The 23,312-nt window shown below is 36.0% G+C and overlaps 1 protein-coding gene across 11 annotated transcripts in view; it reads left to right on the forward strand.

Annotated features, from left to right (window-relative positions):
- TCF12 (transcription factor 12) overlaps nt 1-23,312 on the forward strand; it is a 375,921-nt gene that overhangs the window by 284,713 nt on the left and 67,896 nt on the right. For all 11 annotated transcript variants that reach the window (XM_057722459.1, XM_057722462.1, XM_057722469.1 and 8 more), the window contains 2 exons: nt 5,184-5,319; nt 9,121-9,173. In XM_057722459.1, coding sequence (XP_057578442.1) covers nt 5,184-5,319; nt 9,121-9,173 — 189 coding nt within the window. The remainder of the gene's footprint in view (nt 1-5,183; nt 5,320-9,120; nt 9,174-23,312) is intronic.

The following is a 23,312-nucleotide window of genomic DNA, read 5'->3' on the forward strand; positions in this document are numbered from 1 at the left end:
AACAAATAGATTGAATTCGTAATAAAAATCCTCCCCCCCTAAAAAAAGTGCAGGACTAAATGGTTTCACTAATGAATTTTAGAAAACATTTAAAGAAGAATTAACACCAATCCTTCTCAAACACTTCTTAACTCATTCAGTGAGGCAAGAATTACCCTGATACAAAACCAGAGATATCACAGGAAAAAGGAGACTACAGACCAATTTCCTTCTTGTATGTTAATGAAAAATTTTCTACAAAATACCAGCAAGCTAAAAATTACCAGCATGTTAAAAAGATTACACACCACAACTAATTGGGTTTTATTTTAGGAATGCAGTGCTATTCAACATATGAGAATTGATCATTCTTTAATTAGAATGAAGGGGGAAAAATCACTTGATCATCATATTTGATGCAGAAGAAGCATCTGACAAAATCCAACACCCTTTTATGATAAAAACACTTCACAAACTAGGAATAGGCAGGAACTTCCTCAATTTGATAAAGGTCATTTGTGAAAAACCCAAGCCTAATAACCATGCCAAGTTTTAAAACATGAAAGCTGTTCCCCCTATGATCAAGAACAGGACAAAGATGTCTACTTTCACCACTTTCATTCAACATTTTACTGTAAGTTCTAACCAGAGCAGTTAGAGAAGAAAAAGAAATAAAAGACATCCCAATTGGAAATGAAGAAGTAAAACTATCCCTGTTTGCAAATTATATGATCTTTATATATAGGGAATCTACAATAAAACTATTAGAGCTTAATAAATGAACTAAGCAAAGTAGCAAGAGTCAATTTCAACACACAAAATTTAGTTTTCTTTCTTTACACGAGTAATGAACAAACCAAAATAAAATTGCGACAACTCCATTTACAATATTATCCAAAAGAATAAAATACCTAGGAATAAGTTTTAACTACCAGGTGTGTAAGACTTTTACACTGAAAACTGCAAAGCATTGCTAAAAGGAATTAAAGAAGACCTAAGTAAAAGGAAAAATATTCAGTTGGAAGACTTATTGTTGTTAAGATGGCAGTACTCCCCAAAGCAGTCTACAGATTCAGTGCAACCCCTATCAAAATTTGGCGTCTTTTTGCAGAAATGGAAAAGCTGATCCTCAAATTTATATGTACCTTCAAGAAATCCTGGACTTCCCTGGTGGCACAGTGGTTGAGAGTCCACCTGCCAGTGCAGGGGACATGGATTCAAGCCCTGGTCTTGGAAGATCCCACATGCCGCAGAGCAGCTAAGCCTGTGCGCCACAACTGCTGAGCCTGCGCTCTGGAGCCCAAGAGCCACAAGTACTGAAGCTCAAGTGCCTAGAGCCCGTGGTCCGCAACAAGAGAAGCCACGGCAATGAGAAGCCTGCAACAAAGAGTAGCCCCCCCTCACCACAACTGGAGAAAGCCTGTGCACAGCAATGAAGATGCAACACAGGAAGGAAGGGGGGGGGAGGAGGGGGAAAGAGAGAGAGAGAGAAAGAGGGAGAGAGATCAATCCTGAATAGCCAAAACAGCATTGAAAAAAAAAAATTGGAGTAGGCATACTTGCCAGTTTCAAAACTTACTACAAAGCTACAGTAACCAAAACACTGTGGAACTGGTATAAGGTAGACATGTAGACCCATGTGATAGAATTGCAAGTCCAGATAGAATCCCGAACATCTATGACCAATTGATTTTTAATAAGGGTGCCAAGACCACTGAGTTAGGAAATGCTGTTTTCCTCAACAAACAATGCTAGAACAACTGGACATCCACACACAAAAGAATGAAGTTGGACCCCCTACATTACATTATATACAAAAGTTAATTCAAAGTGCATGTGATCTAAGTATAAGAGTTAAAACTGTAAACTCCTTTTTTTTTAAATTGGAATGTAATTGCTTTACACTATTCTGCCAGTTTTTGAGGTACACCAAAGTCAATCAGCTGTATTTATACACATATCCCCATATTCCCTCCCTCCCGCGACTCCCCCACTCTCCCCATCCCAGCCCTCTAAGGCATCACCCATCATCGAGTTGATCTCCCTTTGTTATACAGCAACTTCCCACTAGCTGTTTTACAGTTGGTAGTATAAAATCAAGAATAAACAAATGAGACCTAATGAAACTTAAAAGCTTTTGCACAGCAAAAGAAACCATAAACAAGACAAGAAGGCAACCCTCAGAATGGGAAAAAATACTTGCCAATGAAGCAATGGACAAAGGATTAATCTCCAAAATACACAAGCAGCTCATGCAGCTTAATACCAAAACAGCAAATAACCCAATCCACAAATGGGTGGAAGACCTAAATAGACATTTCTCCAAAGACATACAAATGGCCAACAAACGCATGAAAAGACGCTCAACATCACTAATCATCAGAGAAATGCAAGTCAAAGCCACAGTGAGGTATCACCTCACACCAGTCAGAATGGCCATCATCAAAAAATCTAGAAACAATAAATGTTGGAGAGGGTGTGGAGAAAAGGGAACTCTCCTGCACTGTTGGTGGGAATGTAAGTTGATACAGCCACTATGGAGAACCGTTTGGAGGTTCCTTAAAAAACTAAATATAGAACTACCATATGATCCAGTAATCCCACTACTGGGCATATACCCAGAGAAAACCATAATCCAAAAAGAAACATGTACCGTAATGTTTATTAAAACTATAAACTCTTAAAAGAAATTTAGGGGTAAATCTTTATTACCTTGGATTTGGCAGTGGATTCTTAGATATGACATCAAAAGCACAAGAAACAAAGGGAAAAATAAATTAGACTTCATCAATATTAAAAACTTTTGTGAATCAAAGGATGTTATCAAGAAATGAAAAAGCCTACAAAATGGGAGAAATATTTGCAAATCAGATGTCTGACAAGGGTTTAATATACAGAACATAACATATAAGAACTCTTAAAATACTGCTGCAGAAAGACTTCTGAATTCAAAAATGGGCAAAGGACTTGAATAAACATTTTTCCAAAGAAGATATACAAAGGACCATCAAGCCCATGAAGAGACATTCAACATCATTAGTCACTAGCGAAAAGCAAATCAAAACCACAATAAGATACCACTTCACACCCATGAGTTTGGCTGTAATTTAAAAACCAGAAAGTAACAAGTGTTGGTAAGGATGTAGAGAAATTACAGCCATCATACAGTGAAGGGTAAAATTGTGCAGTCACCGTGGAAAACAGTTTGGCAGTTTCTCAAAAAGTGAGACATAGATTTACCACATGACCCAGCAACTCTACTATAAAGTGTATAACCAAAAGAATTGAAAAGAGGTACTCACACAGATCTTCATAGCAACACTGTTCACAATAGTCCATAGTTGGAAAAAACCAAAACGTTCCATCAGTGGATAAATGCATAAACAAATTGTAGTATATCCATACAATGGAATATCATTCATTCCTAAAAATGAATGAAGTACTGATACATATTACAACGTGATGAACTTCAAAAACATTATGCTAAGTAAAAGAAGCCAGACACAGAAGGTCACATATTGCATTATTCCATTTATATGAAATATTCAAAATAAGTTAAATCCACAGAGACAGAAGCAGATTAGTTGTTGTCAGGGGCTGGAGGAAGGGAGGAATGGAAGTGACTCTTGAATGGGAATGAAGTTGCCTTTTGGGGTGATGAAATGTTCTGGAACTAGATGGTGATGGTTCACAACATTATGAACGTACTAAATGTCACTGATTAGAAATGTTAAAATGATTAATTTTATGTTAATTCCACCTCAGATTTTTAAGCTGAAACATAAATATTATTTAAAATTATTAAATAGTGTGATAAACTGAAATGAAAGTTTTTCTGGAAGCAGGGACTGGACTATTATGACTAGTGTAATGAAGTTCTGCTGATTCTAACCAGAGCTGAGGTTTATTTCTCAGCACGTTTATGATACTTGGTAGATGGAATGACAGCTACCAAGAGTGTGGTGATAGCAGTAAGGGGTATTACATATGGGGTGGGAGAATAGTGAATATGTTAGAGAAATCACAGCTCTTTTTCCCTCAGCTACCCGAAAGCTTGAAAACAAATTCTGCCAAATTAACTTCATTTGCTTTATGACAGGGTCAGTTGGTTGGTAGGTCAGAGCTGCTAAATCTCTGGATTTCAGTGCAGTACTTGACAGAGACTCATGTCACTGTGGCATACATTAGAGCTCTCTACTCAGCCTTGCCATCCTGGACAAGGATAAAGATGGATGATTATTATGGATCAAATGTAACAAGATGAATTTTATCAGAGATAAAATTGGAACCAAAGAACACAAACTGAACAAGGAAACCATTGGAGGGACATGACTTAATAGCAACTTATACAATAAAGAGTAACAGAGTGTGATCACTCTTAACCTCTCAGTATGAGCTGGCTAGCACAAATGGGTTGTTTAAATGTAGTGTTGAAAACTACTCTGTGTTAATAAGGCCACATCTGAGGTATTGTTCTCCATTCCCTTTTACAAGAGACTTTGACAAATGGAAAATAAATCTAGAGATCTGTATCAGGGATAGTGAGGAGGACATTCAAATCATGTCATGAGACACAGTTTATAAAGAAAAAGAAAACCAACATATGGACATGAAGGAGGGAAGCGGTGGGGGGGGGGGATGAATTGGGAGATTGGGATTGCCATATATACATTACTAATAAGAAAAAATATCAAATTCTACACTTTAAATAAATGCAGTTTATTGTATATCAATTATATCTCAATAAAAGTCCTTAAAAAAAAAAAAGAAAAGAAAACAGGAATGGCCAGTCTTGAAAACATTGGCACTCTTCAAACAGTGAGAACTGTCCAAAAAGGAAAAAGAAATGGAAAAAGAACAGAATTGATTACCTTGTGTGGTCATGAAAGCGTTCAAGCAAAGACTGGGTGGCCATTTTTCAAAAATGTTCTTGTTGAGTAAAGAGTGGAACTACATAGTAACTAAAATATCTTTCAACCCTAAGATTGGATGCACTTGCATAATTACTAGAAAGCAAGCAACATGACAATGGGGAAAAAGAGAAAACATAGGTTTAAACTAATGGTCTAATAAAATTCAAGTAAGTACTTAGTTAATTCAAGGCATTGTTGAAGTTACTATAAATAATTCAGAAGTGATGAAATTTTTAGATTTGGATCCGTAATGGATAAAAGATAACTTGTTTCCTTGGCCTTGTTTTATAGTCTAGTCTCCTGAGACAAGATCTAGGGCTTGGAAGCCCAGCACAACTCTCTTCTTCAGGAAAACCTGGAACACCATACTACTCATTCTCTGCCACAAGTTCCAGGAGAAGACCACTCCATGACTCTGCAGCACTTGGTAAGTGTGTCACACAACAAATCCCATTTTACAGATGTTTCTTCCCCACCCAACCTCTCCCCACCCCCCTTTGTCTATGCTTCTGGCTACACTTTTAATTAGAAGAAATTTGGTTTCTTGGGTATATGATGATATTGGGGCTTATTTGCATAAAATATCATATATTTAATAAACAATTTAATATTTTTATTTGGTCATTCATATAAGAGGAACTGAATAGTGAAAAATGGAACTTTTAAAAATTGGACTCGTTTTTCCTCTTAGAAATGTCATGGACTAACAATTAATACCTTATTCTTGACTAAAATTGATATAATGCTCAACAGTTTACAAAGTGGTTTTATAGTATATATTCTCATTTCATCCATATATCAGTGCTACTAGTCAATAGATGTAATACTAGCTTTAACATAAAACTGAGGCTCAAAAGAGGACACATTCTTAACTAGTGGGTGGTTTATGCCAGATAAAATTTAAAATTTTATGACTCCAAGTCCAGTGTTCTTTGCATGTTAATTGCTTCTACTCCCCGCTTTTTAAAAAATTGAGGTAAAATTAGCATAACAAAATTATCCATATTAAAGTGTACAATTCAGTGACATTTAGTATATTTACAATACTGTAAAACCATCATCTCTAGTTCCAAAACATCACCTCAAAAGGAAACTCAGTGACTATCAGCATGCAAATCTCATTTTCTTTAGCTTCCTTCTTTTATGTCTTATACATAGCCTAAGCAGGCCAATTTGTTTTGTGTTGCTGCTTACTGAAAGCCTCAGGTATACTCTGACACCCTATCTAGTCAGTGTTTTAATGTGGGAATTTTGGGTTATTCTTACCAAAGAATCCTTTATGTAAGAAAATTGAAGCTGTGAAGCATGTGCATATTAAGGATAGGCCAGCTTCTAAAATAAACATAGTCCACCAAAAGAAAGTATGTCCTAGTTAATTATTCCACAAATACTTGTTGGCACCTCTAATTTGTCTGTCTACCTCTGTCAAACCTAAACTTTGGTAAAATATCCATAGCCTTTGGATCTAGAGTATGCTTATGGGTATAAAAGGACACAATGGTGGATTGTCATATTAGGCATAGAAAGCCCTGGTTTCGTATGCCCACCTCTCAGTGTCAGGGGTGGTTGACTATATGTTGGAGTAAGCCCCGATGATTTAGACCAATATACTTATTTACCGATATACTCAAGGAAAGTTAAAGTACTTTTTCTCTTTATACTTTAAAGTATTTTTTCCACTTTTGTTTCCCACCAAATCAGTTAGTCAGGGTAAGAACATTCTTTTGAGTCTAAATGTGTCTGTGTCACTCTAGAAAAATATCTCGTTAGTATGCTGTGTGAGCACACACTGTGCAAAACACACTAATGTAGACCAGTCTACCGTAAGAGTTCAGGGAGGAAATGACCTGTTAGAATGTTGGGGGCAGGGAAGGGGGAGTAGATTTCATAGAAACTCAGGCTTTTCAGAAATTAAAGCTTGTATGTTCTTCATTTTCATTTTGATAATGATGATGATGAGTGCTAAGGACTAATCGCTTCTATGCCAAGTACTGTCTTACACGTACTATATCTTTACAACAACTCTGTGAGGCTCTAATATTCACCTTGTTGCACATAAGGACCCAGAAAGCTAAGTAACTTAGCCAAGTCTTGGTATCCAGGGAGGCCCACTTATCTCCTGTGTGAACACCATTTAGTGGATTATTATTCCATTCTCAATTGTTATTTCTCAGTCTTAGAAACTCTTTCTTGGCATCACAGTTATTCATAAAATCTCTGAAAGGACCTCAGAGATAATCTATGCCAATCTTAGCATCTTCTCAAACTATTTAGGTGCTTTTGGAAATCAACATTCTGCAAAACAGTATCTAACATCCAATTTATAATAGTTTTGCCACAGACTTTAATATAAACCTAATAATAATGGCTAAAACTTATTGTGTCAATTTCTGTTAGGCACTGCCCTGAGCCTCTTTCTGTATTATTTTTATTGCAAAAACTGCAGGAAGTTATTGTAGGTAACTGAAGTTCAAAGAGGTTAAGTAACTTGCTCAAGCTCATACAGCTGGTGTATGATGGAGCTGAAATTTGAATCCAGTCAGCTTACTTTCTTAACTATTACACTTTGAAACCTCCCAAAAGTGAATTCTGTATCCCAAGTTCATGATTTTGAATCCAGCATTATGTATGTTATTGTATAGTGGCAGTTAATGATGAGATTAAAAATATAAAAGAAAGATTTCCATTCCCATGGCAGGGAAAAACTATCCTCATCTAAATAGCAATGTATTCTACTACTAACTACCCCAAAATAGAGTGATGGGCTCCAGACTGATAGGAACAGTTCATTTGACTCTCTTGGTTTGTATGGACTGTGGCGTTTGCTCAAGGGATACTGTATTAGCTACAAAAAGTTGGGTTTTAGAAAAGCCTCACAAAGAACAAAAATTTTGCCTGTAAGTTTTGTAAATATAGAATGTGCCAGATGTTTATCTTTGGCACTTTTGTTTTAAGGAAATATAGGCTGCCTCTTGGGGTAGGGACTAGATGCTAAAGAGTGTTTTTTTCTTTTTTTATTGTATAAAATTTTTCCACGTGCTACTTATAAAGTTGCTTTTTTTAGCTTTGCAGCCTCCTGGGATATGCACCATAAAGATTCCCAGCCCCAATTTAAATGGGTTTCTTTCTTTTTTAAACAACTACATGTTTTATTGTGTCATATCATTTATGACCCAGGAAAATACCATTTTTACAGTTCTAATTTTTTTACAGTTTTCAAAAACATTGTAATTAACATCAACCTTCTTATGTATCTCTCTTCTTAATAGTAAACCCCTCTGAAAAATCCTGAATTTGATCCATTATTTGTGTAGATTGGAAAGCTGCACTTAATACCATTTTTTACAGTAAATAAGATGAACACGTATTAAATTTTAAATTTTATAGATAATTAACATTAAAATACCAAGTGAGGCTGGTTAAGCATATGAAAATATTCATGTTCTCATCTGTTTTAATAAATAATTTGTGTCTTGGAAAGAAATATACTTTAGTTATTTCTTAGAAATAAATATAAACATCCAAGGATAAATGTACAATAATTGTACAATAATTAGTGAAGTTGCAGTTTTAACCACGCATCGTTAATGTTCTTACAGAATACTTGTAGGATGATATCGTGCACAAGATTACCTGTATTTATAGTTTATGTAGTATATATATCAGATATTATTATAACCTTAAGTTTTCAGTTATTAAATTTTATTTCAAATTTTTAACATAATAACTGGTAGCATAGCATTAGCTTTTAGTCTATTTAATATGCTTTTAAACCTAATTCTCAATGTGATATGAACACTAAATTTGTGTCTCTCTTAAGGAGTCATATTATTAAACTGACCTGTTGTATCAAATGCCCCTCTGCAAATGAAACTAAGATAAATGATATAAAGTGCCTAGTATGGAGCCTTGCACATAATAGGTATTTAAGAAATATTCCCTTTTCTCATACATGCTTATTGGTTTGTTATTTTTTCTCATTTTACTTTGCTGTTATCTTCCCAAACTTAGGAGATACGTATTTCAGAATATATCACTTCATTAGGAGTACCTGTTTTGCACTGGAACCAGTTAGAAACAATGAGGCCCCTATCCCTGTATTCCCTTACTTACTCCTAAATTCTGGAGAACAAGAAAGGTACTAGGAGGAAAAATTCTTTCCTGCTCATTTGAAGTCTGAACTTTTCTAATATAAATGCTGATGAAATATACTGTTTCCCATTTGCAGATCCTTTGCAAGCAAAGAAAGTCAGAAAGGTGCCTCCTGGTTTGCCTTCTTCTGTAAGTACCCATTTTTTTGACTTTGTGGTAAACAAACTGTTTCAGTATCTGCTGGGTATAAGGAAACATTTGGTTGGTGTCAGTAGGCATGCTTCACATAGTAACTGTTCTCTGCTTAATGGAATCATTGATTGAGTTAAATCCGAATTCAGTGTTAGGTTTTTAGATTTCTCTGCAATGATTTGTAGCTTACTCATATGCTTTTACTCCATGTCCCTGTCATTTGAATTCCCCTCTTGGGAAGAGGACTAGGCTGGTAGCTGTCAAAGAAGATCTCCTGTACAGGTCTTTTGATGTTTAATTAGTCATTATGTTGCTGAACAGGAGGACAGACAGAGATTAATAGCTGAGAATCTTAGAAATTTACATTTGTAATAATCCCAGTGGAGCTAAAGACATTAAGATTCGGAGGACACGTTCTGCTCAGCTTGCCTCAGTAGGACTGAGGTTATTAATATGCATAAATCACCAAGTCAGATGTTCATTGTGAAGCCCTTGTGGATTTTAAAGCCTTCATTAAGCCTTTCCTAACTTCAGCCTAGCATCAGGAAAGCTTTCAAGCAACTAGTTTGTTGATCCCTCTTTGCTCAAAAATGTATCCTTTGAGAATAAAGAGCTTTCATGAAGGAGGTTGGAAAAGTTTGGTGAACAATCATTAATGGCCATGATAATCTAATACCATAGAGGTGTTTGTGCTATTAAATATACTTTATTCTGTTAAAGAGTAAAAGTATTTGTAAATGAACCTACATCATAAATCCACCTACAATTTAAAGATCCCTGGTGTAAGGAGGGGAGATTTTATTTCCTCTCCCTTTGCTTAGAACAAATGGGAAGGGGGGCTTTTGGATTGAGGCCCCATGCCTTGTAGGGTACATCTCTTTGTTGTGTAAATGGATGTTAGCCTTTTATTTGGCAGTACTTAACACATGGGCGCAGGTGCTGCTGGATGAGTCACAGCTCATCGAAGTATACAGTGAATGGAATATCTGGCTTGGCAAGTAGTAATCTAGAAGGAGCAGCATGGGTCTGAGCTTTTTATTTTTTATTAAGTTTTATTAAGGCTGAAGTAGAGATAGCATCTTTTTGGTTGTTTGCCTTCCTTCTTTCCTATGTTCTCCCCCCCCCCCCCCCCCCCCCCGCCTTCTCTTCCATGTGATACTTGAAAACTCAAATTTGAAATCTTCTTTGAAACTCACTTCCAGATGGATCTGAGTTTTATGCAGCCTAGGGCAGCTGTGCTCTGAACCTGCAGCCTACCTGGAAGGTTGGATTGCAGCTGCAGGCATTCTTAAAAGCTTTTGCTTGCATAAGCACTTGGACCCACTAGAGGCTGAATAGCTGCTTGATAAACAAAATGAACACAATGCCTCAAATCATTATTCCCCAAGACAGGATTTTTTTTTCAGCAACAGCTAAAAATAGTTGGGCAATTTACATTTTGACAGTTGTGGGCTCTGCAGGGGTAGGTGGTTCAACAGTATAACATGATTTCTGCTAGATTAACAGAAGTCATATTTAAAACTGATCGAACTGCTAAAATGTGTAACTGTGCGATTTTTTTGGTAATTGGTTACTATAATTCTGTGAGAGTAATAGAAGTTAAATTACATATTAATATTTAGTAGGACTACACAGGTTTTAAAAAATACCAGATTAGCAAATGAAAAATTCATCTCATTTCTTTGCCTGACATTAATTTTGAGAAACAGTATATTTTTGGTGTTTCATAGTTCTTTCATTTTTAAAACAAAAGGGCAAAATGGACAGAACAACCTGGAAAGAGAATAGACACTGGAGGTCACCTGTGTTCCTTACAGTCCTAATCATAACAGCATTCACTACCTAGAGGTGGTTCTCTGTATTGTCTCCGGTGTTACGGATGAGCCACAGAGAGGGGGAAAGCAACTGAATTCTGATGAGACTTTGAGTTGTTTGAGAACCATTAGGAAATTTCACAAGTCAAGCCTACTAGCTTCTTTATTTGGGATTTATTAGATATTTATATAGAAAAGATTAGAAATTATTATTTTCAGTTCTGTACTTAACATCAGCATCAAACATGATCATACTGCTTTGAAACCATGCTGAAAGTAGTATTTAAGCATATTGAATTTGTTATTAAGGATATATAAATAATAAATGCATTTTAATTAATTTAAAGTATATTTTAGATTAAATGCTATGTTGAAATCTCAAGTTTTTAAAAGAATTTTTTTAACTTTAAAAACCAGTACTTTGATAAATTGTACCAAAATAATAAACTGAGAACACCTGTGGTTACACTAGTTACCTTTTCAGTGTCTAAAACAAATGGAATTTAAAGTAATCATTTTCTATTTGGATACTTTTACTGAAATATATGTAATTCATAGGCCTTCAACAATGTGAATTGTTTTTTAAAAATGGGTATAAAAATGAAAATGGACTATGTATATTTTATTTCATGATCGTTTTAATATTCTACTTCCCAAACTAGAAACTTGACCAAACATCTCAAAGGTTTCACAGTTTGCTGCTTGTCCAGTCTATCTTTAGTCATGTGTAAAATACATGTTACCTTTACTAAAGAAAGTGTGAAAGAGCTAAGTTAGTATTGTACTGCTCACACCACTTTAGAAAACAACAGGCAGGGTTACTTAACATGCAAAGCATTGATAATCTACATAATTTGACCATAGATCATTGGTTAGAGGCCTTTTTATAAGCCATGATATATATTTAGGTATCATAGTACAAACTTCACCCCCCGTTCCTCTCTGCAAAACAACTGAATGGTAGCTTCTGTCTGGAATAAGGCGCGTTGACAGCGTATTGGCATTCTTAAAGCGTTGCGGTCACTAAGGTTAAGCAAATGGTCTGTTCAAAGCTGCTGGCTTAGTTATTGATCAGTTGTATGACCCTGGACTTTTCAGTTAGCCCTTAGGAAGTTTGGACTAGGAAATCTAAAGTTTCTTTCGGGTCTAAAATGTTGCATTCTTAGGGTTTTAAAATTAATATGCTCAATACATAACCAAAAGGCATAATGGGCATAGTTTTCTTCCTACTGATGAAAAAATGATGTTCTTAAGCACACAGAGTTTTCCACTTGTTTCTCTAGACAGGTTGAAATATTGAACAAAGTGAACTTCTATAGCAGCAACAGTAGAATGATGCCTGGACATTGAATTTGAACATACACACACACTGTTATTTTCTTTAGGGAACTAGTGTGAGAAACAAGCATTTAGTGAATTAATTATATATATTTCAGTGAGGCAAGTAAAGGTGTGTACCAAGTACTCTGGAAATACAGAGTAGGTAGAACTAACCCTGCCTTGGGAAGTACTAATGGCCTCAGAGTTGACATTTGAACTCTTTCTGGGAAGATTAGTAGCACTTGATACAGGTAAAAGGCATAGACATGTAAAAAAAAATAAACACATTCTCAGGCCACATCTAGAAGTACAGCATTACTGAGTTCTATACCAAATACAACCTTTATGCTTTTACTATAACAGACCCGCTCTCCCACTCCAGAGGAAGATTGAGGAACGTGTAAGACCAGCTCAGATATGAGAAGGGGTAAATTGTCATAGCAGTCTACCCTGGATAAAAGCCTAAAGTCTCCTGGCCAATAGATACTAGGAAGCATTTGTAGCTGTTAAGATTATCTGGGAGTCTTTCTGAAGGCATAGGTGTGCCTTGACTTTGCATGATGTTTTCCTTCCTATTTAGGGTTCCTGAACCTCCCATCTTTCTCTAACCACCAACTCTAGTCTTTGTTCTTTGTATGTACACAAGCTGTTTTTCATCTGTATCAAATTTCTACTGAGATAAAACACTTAAGGAAATTTTGAAACACCAGGTAGGGATTGGGGGCAATTGTGGTTTTTTCCTAGCAGTTTGTGGGGAAAATTGAAACTTTTGCATTGCATTTGTTAGCATTCTTTACAGCCTCAGTGTTACTCTGTTAGAGTAAGACATATCTTACATGTGTGAGGATCTGTGCTAACCATTATCTGTATCATCTTAATCTTTAATCTTTACCACACAAATCTATACTACAACTAATATCCTCTTCTTACAAAAGAGGAAATTGAGAGAGATATTAAGTAACTTGCCCAAGATTACACATGCAGCCAAGATTACAACCTAATTTAATATCAAAGACCATTTTCTCTTTCTTTTGAATGTTAAAACATATTGTGTATCTTGGTGTACTCATAAGGTATCTTGGTTTGTATATTAAATTTAAAGCAATTTATTCTGTGAATTATATTTTTCTTGATCAAATTCATTAATTGCTTTGTTGTTTAAAGACCTACCACCATCTGAAAGGATGATGTAGAAAAGCACAGACTTCCTTGTCAAGCAGATGGGTTTTATCTGGCCTCAGCTGCATGTTGTTTTGTAACCTTAGAGAAATTGCTTTTAAGTTCTCTGAACACCAACTTTCTGTTTGTAAAAGAAGATAGTAATGCTTATCTCAAATGTTAATACGAGGGTATTATGTGCTTAACATGTGCCTGGCATGTAATAGACACTCAGTAAATGTTCTTTGTTTATTTTTTCCTAGTTCCTACCACTACAGCCTGAAATTTAAAGGAATTTTAGCATTTCATGCTTACTTTTTTTTTTTGGCCTTGCCTCATGGCTTGTGGGATTTTAGTTCCTCAACCAGGAATTGAACCTGGGCCCTCAGCAGTGAGAGCACAGAGTCCTAACCAATGGACTGCCAGGGAATTCCCATACCATATTTTGTTGAAAAGCAAGGAAAAGTTTGTGAACATAGGAAAGATAAATATTATGGGGAAAAAAAAGTATTTATTTGCTTATGTAATGTATGTGCCTAGCACATAGTGAGTAGTAAATTGTAGCTGCTATTGTTGTTAAGAAAGCATTCACTATCAGAAAAGGAGCCTGTAAAAAGACGGAAAATTTGTTGACTCAATTCCTGCCTAGAATTCATACTAATTATTTTTGTTTTCTGAACTATCAGGAGTCTATGCTTTTTTTTTTTTCCTTTATCATTGGTTGAACATTTTATGGTCCTCTGAAGAATTTCTCAGACAGAGGGAAGTTTCTTTGTTCTTTATTCTTTATTTCTTAACTTGATGTTGTATAATATTTCCAAACATATATCTTTTTTTAAAAATGCCTGCAGAAAATACAGAATCCTGAAGAAAGAACAAGACACTCAAAATTTTTATCACCAGAAAGTAAACACCTAGACAAATTTCAGAACGCATTTAGATCCAAGTTGTGATCTTGTTCAGTAGCATTTGAAAACACCTTTTGAACATCATCATGCTCTGCATCAAAACGGCATGTCTTAGTCATTTTGAATGCAACTGGTTTACAGTCCCATACATAGGCTGATGACACAACTATTTGCTTCTTTGTCAAATATCATGCTAGTCTTTGTCCTCTGTCTTTACATGTGTATATGTTGTCCCACAAAAGCTATAACAGTTTATCTGATAATTTCTTTGCTTTAATTTTTTTGAGAGTTTGAGAGTTAAACTCTCAAAGTGTTTTACCTCCGCCGCCATCATGAAAAAATTTTTCTTCTGATTCTTCCCTCATAAAGAACTTTACTGTTTCTGAGATAAATCAAAGCAGCTTAGACACCACCTCTTCTTACTTTGCTGCAGACAGGTACAGAGTTCTGTAGCCTTTGGATTGGTAATTGACTATAGTTTAGGAAGTGGTGCCTTCCTTTTTTCCAAACTTTTGTGCGATTTTATTTTGTTGGGAATGGCTTTTTTTAATTAATGTGGATTTTTTGTCATTTTTAGTATTAAATTTTCTGTTTTAGGGACACCCCTTGAGATGATTGGAGATATTCTGAGGTGTTTCTAAACCATAAAGACCACTAAACATGTCCAATGAGCTAGCATTTTCATGTACATACTAAATATAATTAGAATATTAAAAGAAAAAGTCAGAATATTAAATTGAGGGTGGCTAAGGTAAAAAATTTTTTTTTTTTAATTAGGAAAGAGAGGACAAATAACAACTTTCTGGGGCTGATAGAAATGAATAACTTGGAAAACTACCACTTAAAAGATTAGTGGTTATCTGAACCAGTAAGAAAAAGATCAAGGGTTAGAACTATAGATATTGTTAGCTCCAGTTTATCCACGAAAATAGTGAAAGGAGCTGCAAGTACTATACTCTCAAAGGGAATGTTCTATGGAAGTCAGTAGGAAGCTAGGGTTAACAGTGTATTTATAGACAATTATCCAAGGCCCTTAACTAGCAAGCATCCTAGTGATTCTAGAATAAATATTTATATGCAGCACCAGCTTCAGCTGAGCTTCATAAAGTGAACACTCCAGTTCCTAAACATGAATTGGAGTAGATATTTGCTTGGCTCCTTTATCAGACAAGCCCATAGGGTACACAACAACTAGGTACTTAAGAGTTTCTTATTTCTGACTATTAGATAAGCTGTGTCTATTTGAAGGCTACCTCGATATAAAATCTCCAAAGTGACTGATTCTTTCCCTGACCTTACAGGTCATTCTAGCAGAAAAATCTTAGTATCTAAAGGGAATGGTTCTATAATCCATTCCAAATTTATATTCAGTTTGGTCACTGAATGAAAGATTTTCTTCATACATTAATAAGAAGAAATAACCACTGTTTATGCTGACAGTAACTACTGTTCAGAACAGTGTCAGACTTGTATCAGTGTAGATAATGGGCTTTTAATCCGTAGTTCTAAGATGTTCGTTTTTGTGACAAGCCAGTCCATCTTTGATCTGATTTCGAGTCCAAAAAAAAAAAAAAGAAGGAAAAGTTACCAGCAGTGAGTCCTCTGTATCCAGTTGTTTGTACTGATGTGATGGTACAACCACAGTGATATTTGTTATTTTCTGACCTTTCTATTTCTTTTTAAAGAAAGAAAGAACATGGCTGAATTTCAGAACCAGCTTTTACGATTTATTGAACTCCTCAGCTACTGTATTTTAGATCTTTGAGACTTTACAAACCAAATGTAGGATAAGACCCAATGTGTGTGTATGTGTGTGTAATTGTATAGATTTTAAAGGATATGTGGTTGATTTCTCTAGATGCTTTTAGACTTCAAGCGCACTGTTGTGTCATTCAGCATCAGTAGAACCATGAAGTTTTTTTGTTTCATTTTTTATCTAATACAATTTCTTCAAATATAGGAAAGAAAGAGTAAATGAGGAAACTCCAGATTTTATCACTGGGATGTTTGGGGCTCTGGATTTCATTCTAAGTTAGGGAAGGCATTTCCATCCTAAGTAATTTGCTGACGTGAAATTTACCATCACTGCTACTCCCTTTGTTTAACCAGTGATGATTTTAGTTTGAAAAGTCACTTACTGTACTTGTATAATAACTCATTTCAAGGACTATAATGTATGCTATATAGGTAAGTTCATAGCTAGACTTTTTTTTTTTTTAAGTTTCCTTTTTTGGGGAGGCTACATCAGGTCTTAGTTGCGGCACATGGGATCTTTGTTGAGGCATGTGGGATCTTTCATTGTGACACACGGGCTTCTCTCCAGTTGTGGCATGCTGGTTTTCTCTGTCTAGTTGTGGTGTGTGGGCTAAGTTGCCCCGCAGCATGTGGGATCTTAGTTCCCTGACCAGGGATTGAACCCCAAGGCAGATTCTTTACCATTGGACCACCAAGGAAATCCTCATAGATTTCAGAGCAGTTTAAAAACACTGCTAGTTCCAGGATAGTTTCTTATTTCTCCTCTGTGTTTGTATTCACTGAATAGATTTTATTAAACAAGTTTTAAAATGTTAGCCCTTCATAATTTTTGTCTTTTTTATTATGTGCATTTAAGACATAACCCAATATATCTATAATATGACAACATTTTATTAATTTTCAAAAGTAATTTGGTTCTAGAAATTGTTTCTGGAAAATTTGCTAGAACCTGCGATCTCTTTCTTATAGCTTATATTTCTATTCTTCCTCAGTGTGCTAGACCAGGAGTCAACAAACTTTTTGTGTAAAGGGTTCTGTAGTCAATATGTTCAGCTTTGTGGGTCAGATAGTCTCTGTCACAACTATTCAGCTCTGCTATTGGAACGTGAAAGCAGCCACAGATGATACATAAATGAATGGGCATGACCATGTTCCATTAAAAACTTTATTTGTAAAGTCGGGTGGTGAACCAGATTTGGCCCACAACTACAATTTGCCAACCCCTGCAATTAGACTTGAACACAAGTATATGCCTAGAGTAGATATATTCTTACCTTCTTCATAAATATACTTTCTGTGAAAAACAGACCTGAAGAGAGACAAAATGAACAAAATTAAATATTTTAGGTCTGTACCCTGTTTTTTGTTTGTTTTTTCGATCCATTACCTGATATTCATTAGTCCCTTCATCATTTTCTGAAGGCCCTGGGCACATTGATAGAAGCTTTACAGGAAAGTTATTTGCCTTAAAATGTACCTGACTAGGATAACAGAAGAACCTCAATAAATAAAGTGGGTACTATGACGTCATAATTTTTCTAGGGTTTAGATGTCACATTCAGTAATAATATGCAGAATAGTTTATGACATCAAAAGAAAATCCATATAGAGATATAGTAGAAAATGTTTATTTGAAACAATTGGGTTTAAAGGATTTAAATAATTTGACTGGTATAAACAGGTCTACTATAATTTTTCCCTTGAACTTATATATACATGTGCCCAGTCATCATCTTTTATCCTAGTCAACTTTCTCATAGAACCCAAAGCTAAAATGATAACTCCTAGCACCTTTTTTTAATACAATTTTTAAATTTTATTTATTTTTTATTTATTGGCTGCGTTGGGTCTCTGTTGCTGCACGTGAGGTTTCTGTAGTTGCGGAAAGTGGAGGCTACTCTTCATTGCGGTGCACGGGCTTCTCTTGTTGCGGAGCACAGGTTCTAGGCATGTGGGCTTCAGTAGTTGTGGTGCATGGGCTCAGTAGTTGTGGCACATGGGCTTAGTTGCTCCTCAGCATGTGGGATCTTCCCAGACCAGGGACCAAACCCATGTTCCCTGCATTGGTAGGTGGATTCTTAACCACTGTACCACCAGGGAAACCCCCCAAGCACCTTGAGACTCAGTTCCAACCCATGTACCACTGTGAGACAGATTCTGTTGAAACATGTGACATGTCTCTCTAAACCTAAAAGCTTAATTCAAAACTTAAGAGAATCGTCACTCAGATGACTAGAAAACTCACAATCTCTCATAAATTTAAGTGAATATTTATGGTTCTTAGTTTTTTGTTGTTTTTTTTTTTTTATGATGGCTAGTGTTAATATCCAACTTGAGCTTGATGATTTTTCAAACCAGAGAACTTGACATAATTGAAATTAAATTATCAATATCTTTTTCAACATCACCAAAGATATTTGTAAATTTCAAAAAAAAAACACAGTAATTCGAATGAGAATTAGAAATTCATTGCTACCAGAGTGGGCTCGGTTTAGTTAATCCCCAACTGAGGGAAATATGAATTCATTCTGATAAAGTTAGCGAATATAAAGTGCTTATTGTGAATTAAGAATTTTTCTAGGCTTTAGATATTTAAGTAATAATAAACCATAGACCTTGTACCCTGTTTTCAAGATGCTTATAGTCAAAAGGTAACTTTGACCTTTGGAAATAAATTAAGTTTAAATTTGTTCTCATTTGAGTGCTTATTGCCCTCTGGGCACATAGTGGAGTATCCAGGACATGCTTTTTGAATTAAATTAAGAAGATAAAAATAAATACTGTGAGGCTATTATTTTATGTTATCTATAATAGGGAACATCATCTGTTAATGACTTCCTGCTCCAAGCGGTACTTTTCAACTTCCTCCTACTCTGGCTGTTCAAATCATATGTTCAGATCAAAAATATGCTAACTTGCTTTTTTTGTATAAGACACTGAACTATTTATCCTATTTTTTCCCTCAATTGTGCATTTAACTCCTAATTATACACAATAATAGGAATAAATTTGCCCCCTAAATGGTAAATTAGCAGTAATTCAGCCATTACTCTGCAGTATGCTGGAATTGACGTAGTAAACAATGTAGGGTCATGAGCCTTACTTAACAGATGAGTGTGGAAAACCATAATACAGGAAAACTTTCTCTCAAGGAAAAACAGTTATGGTTTCATTGACATAAAAGTAAAACAGTGGTTATCTTACCATACGGAATTTCTCATACTAAAATTATCTTCAAGAATTTGATCATTTCTTACCACCTGTTGCTGTCTTCATTATCCAGACCTCTTTTATCTCTTTCCTGAATTAAGGCAACATCTTCCCAACTGGCCTCCCAATTTTCATTAAATAATTTTTTTTTGACACAGAACAATCCTTTAAAAATGTAAGTCAGATGATACCATTCTTCTGCTCAAAGTCCTCCAATAGCATCTCTTATCACTGTAAAACTAAAGTCTTTAAAATGGCTTTCAAGACCCTTCTTATCTGTTCCCTGCTACCTCCCAGAGTTTATCTTCCACTAATTTATCCCTCTAGCCTTCTGCCCTCTTTACTGCTCCTTAAAGATATCAAGCACTCTCCTGTCTCAGGGCCTTTGCATTTACTCTTCTCTCTGTCAGAGCACACTTCCCTTAGTACACATATAGCTAGTTTCCTTACATACTTTTCTTTTTGATGACATATCACTTTATCACTGGGGAATCTCTTGACCATCCTATATAAAATGGCAACCATGCCCCATATTCACCTTTCTCCTTTCCTGCTATATATTTTTTTTTTGAAACACCCTATTACCGTCTGATGTACTATAATTTGTTTATTCTTTATCTGTCTCACCCAGGAGAATCTTGATAAAACAGGGGGTTTACCTATATTGATTATTGCTTTTTCAGCAGCTCCTAGGTACGTAATAGATGCTCAGTGAACAGTTGCTGAATAAATGAACAAACTCAAAAGATTAGTGATACAGCCATAATTCTTTCCTGGAGCATACTCATTTAAATCAGAGAAGGTATAAACAACATGCTGGGTAATCTGAAATTAACATATCCTTCAGGGAGAACTACAGGTATATTTTAACTATCTATACTGTAAAATGTTTAACATGCTTAAACTTTATAAAAGCTTTTTAGGAAGGAAAAAAAAGCTCCAGTTTTTCATCAGAAAAGTGGAAGTCTTTTCTGTGGCAAAGATCACTGGAATTCTTCCGATTTACATAGGCATAGTTTTATGTTCCGTGTGCACTTGAGAAGAAAGTATATTCTGTTGTTTTTGGATGGAATGTCCTATAAATATCAATTAAGTCGAGATGGTCTAATGTGTCATTTAAAGCTTGTGTGTCTTTATTTATTTTCTGTTTGGATGATCTGTCCATTGATGTAAGTGGGGTGTTCAAGTCTCCCACTATTATTGTGTTACTGTCGATGTCCCCTTTTATAGCTGTGAGCATTTGCCTTATGTATTGAGGTGCTCCTATATTGGGGGCATAGATATTTACCATTGTGATATGTTCTTCTTGGATGGATCCCTTGATCATTATGTAGTGTCCTTCCTTGTCTCTTTTAATCGTCTTTACTTTCAAGTCTAATTTGTCTGATATGAGTATTGCTACTCCAGCTTTCTTTTGACTTCCATTTTGCATGGAATATCTTTTTCCATCCCTTGACTTTCAGTCTATATGTATCCCTTGGTCTGAAGTGGGTTTCATGTAGGCAGCATATAGAAGGGTCTTGTTTTTGTATCCATTCAACCAGTCTGTGTCTTTTGGTTGGAGCATTTAATCCATTTACATTTAAGGTGATTATTGACATGTGTGTTCCAATTACCTTTTTCTTAATTGTTTTGGGTTTGTATTTGTAGGTGTTTTCCTTTTCTTGTGTTTCCTACTTAGAGAAGTTCCTTTAGCACTTGTTGTAAGGCTGGTTTGGTGGTGCTGAATTCTCTTAACTTTTGCTTGTCTGGAAAGCTTTTGATTTCTCCCTCAAATCTGAATGAGATTCTTGCTGGGTAGAGTATTCTTGGCTGTAGGTTTCTCTCTTTCAGGACTTCCAGTATATCCTGCCATTCCCTTCTGGCCTGCAGAGTTTCTGTAGAAAGGTCAGCTGTTATCCTGATGGGTTTTCCCTTATATGTTGTTTGTTGCTTTTCTCTTGCTGCTTTGTATATTTTTTCTTTGTGTTTAATTGTCGTTAGTTTGATTAATATGTGCCTTGGTGTATTTCTCCTTGGGTTTATTCTGTATGGGACTCTCTGTGCTTCTTGGACTTGGTTAATTATTTCCTTTCCCATGTTGGGGAAGTTTTCCACTAGAACCTCTTCAAAGATTTTCTCAGACCCTTTCTTTTCTTCTTCTTCTTCTGGGATGCCTATAATTCGAATGTTGGTATGTTTAATGTTATCACTGAGGTCTCTGAGACTGTCTTCTATTCTTTTTATTCTTTTTTCTTTTTCCTGCTCTGTGGCAGTTATTTCCCCCATTCTATCTTCCAACTCACTTATTCGTTCTTCTGCCTCAGTCATTCTGCTGGTTATAGCATCTAGAGTATTTCTAATTTCGGTTATTTTGTTATCCATTGCTGTTTGTTTTTCTGAGTTCTTATGAACTGTTTCTTGTACTTTCCCTATTTTGTTATCGAGATTTTGTATCATTTTTACTATCATTGCTCTGAATTCTTTTTCAGGCATTTTTCCTATTTCCTCCTCATTTATTTTGGTCTTGTGGGTTTTTTTCCTGCTCCTTTGCCTGCATGGTGTTTCTTTGTTTCCTCATGGTTGTCCAAACTTTTGGGGTTGCTTGTCCTGGCGATAGAGGTGTTTACAGAAGACTGTCCAAGCCTCAGACTAATGTCCAAGTGTTGGGTTAAACAAATACTAAATCTAGGAAACACATACATGTATAAGACACACAATTACTGAATCCATTAGGACATAAGGCTCTGGAAAGACCTGACAGAACCCCAGTATGCTATCAGATATTCAAAGAGAAACCCACCAGAAATTGACAACTGAAACAGAACAAATCAGAGACAAAAGCAAAAGCAAACAAACAACACCTTACACATACAAACACTAATCCAGGGAGATTTTGTAAGCTAGAATCCAATATAGAAAAGAGCTAGAGTACCACCAGACAGAATGGAGATTCTCAGAATGAAATTAGACAATTGTACTAAGAACTAATATAAAGACAAAAACCTAGTATTAAATACCAAGGCGGTGCGTCATCTGGAGAATAGAGCAAGGAGCCTGAGCAGATCGATAGTGTTGCTTATAAGTATGTTAAGATAAAATAAACTAAGAATGGATGGAAGAAAGGGGAACAGAAGAGAGTAGTGTGATTGGAAATATGCAAATAAAAAGAAAGGCATAGAAATGTATAAAAGATAGGGTTGAAAGGAAAGTATGAAAGATATGTTGTCTGTACTACCAAAAACTTAGCTAGAAATAGAAGTATATAAAAAGGCAAAAAAATAAAAATAGAATAAAAAATAGCATTAAAAAATTGTTATAAAACTTGTAGATCCCTTAGGACTAAGATCATATTTAATAAAGGAAAAAGAAAAAAAAAATCCAGAACTGATCCCAGAATGGACCAGTTCAATAGGATTGATACTAATATTTCTGTTTCCTTAGAGTCTCAGCTGTAAGTGTCCTTCTGCTGGCCTTGGGTTTTTTTGCATTATTCTGTGACCAGCAGAGCTTCCTTTATTGTTCATCTCTAAGCGTTGGTGTGTGGGGAGGGAGAGGGTACAATAGTGGCTCCTTCTCCTGGGAGTGAGTGAGCAGTGGCACACTGTTGTTTCAGTCGGGCTTGGAGGTGCCTGTTGCAGAGGGACACTGGTGGCTCAGGCGTAAACAGAAAGTCTCAGAGTTGGGCCTCTCTTGGGTTTGTTTTTTGTTTTTTTTTTCTCTCGGCAGCCTCCCTGCTGCCAGAGTTCCAAGGGGTTTTTATCTAGCCCCGCCCGAGTGCCTGAGGGTACTTGTTATCCCTGAGCGCCTTAGGTGGCCCGTAGGGCGTCTCTCCACTGCCTGTTGCAGAGACACCGAAAGAGAGAGAGAGAGAGGCTATGGCCCCGGCTCCTCCCCCCTGCCCGTGAGGCTGCAGCATCCAGCCGCCATCATGGACGGGCAGCTCTCAGGGGCGGGCACTCCTCGCCGCGGATCTCTTCCCTCCTGTCCTC

Source organism: Hippopotamus amphibius, chromosome 2 (genome assembly GCF_030028045.1).
Source record: "Hippopotamus amphibius kiboko isolate mHipAmp2 chromosome 2, mHipAmp2.hap2, whole genome shotgun sequence".
NCBI classification, from domain to species: Eukaryota; Metazoa; Chordata; class Mammalia; order Artiodactyla; family Hippopotamidae; genus Hippopotamus; species Hippopotamus amphibius.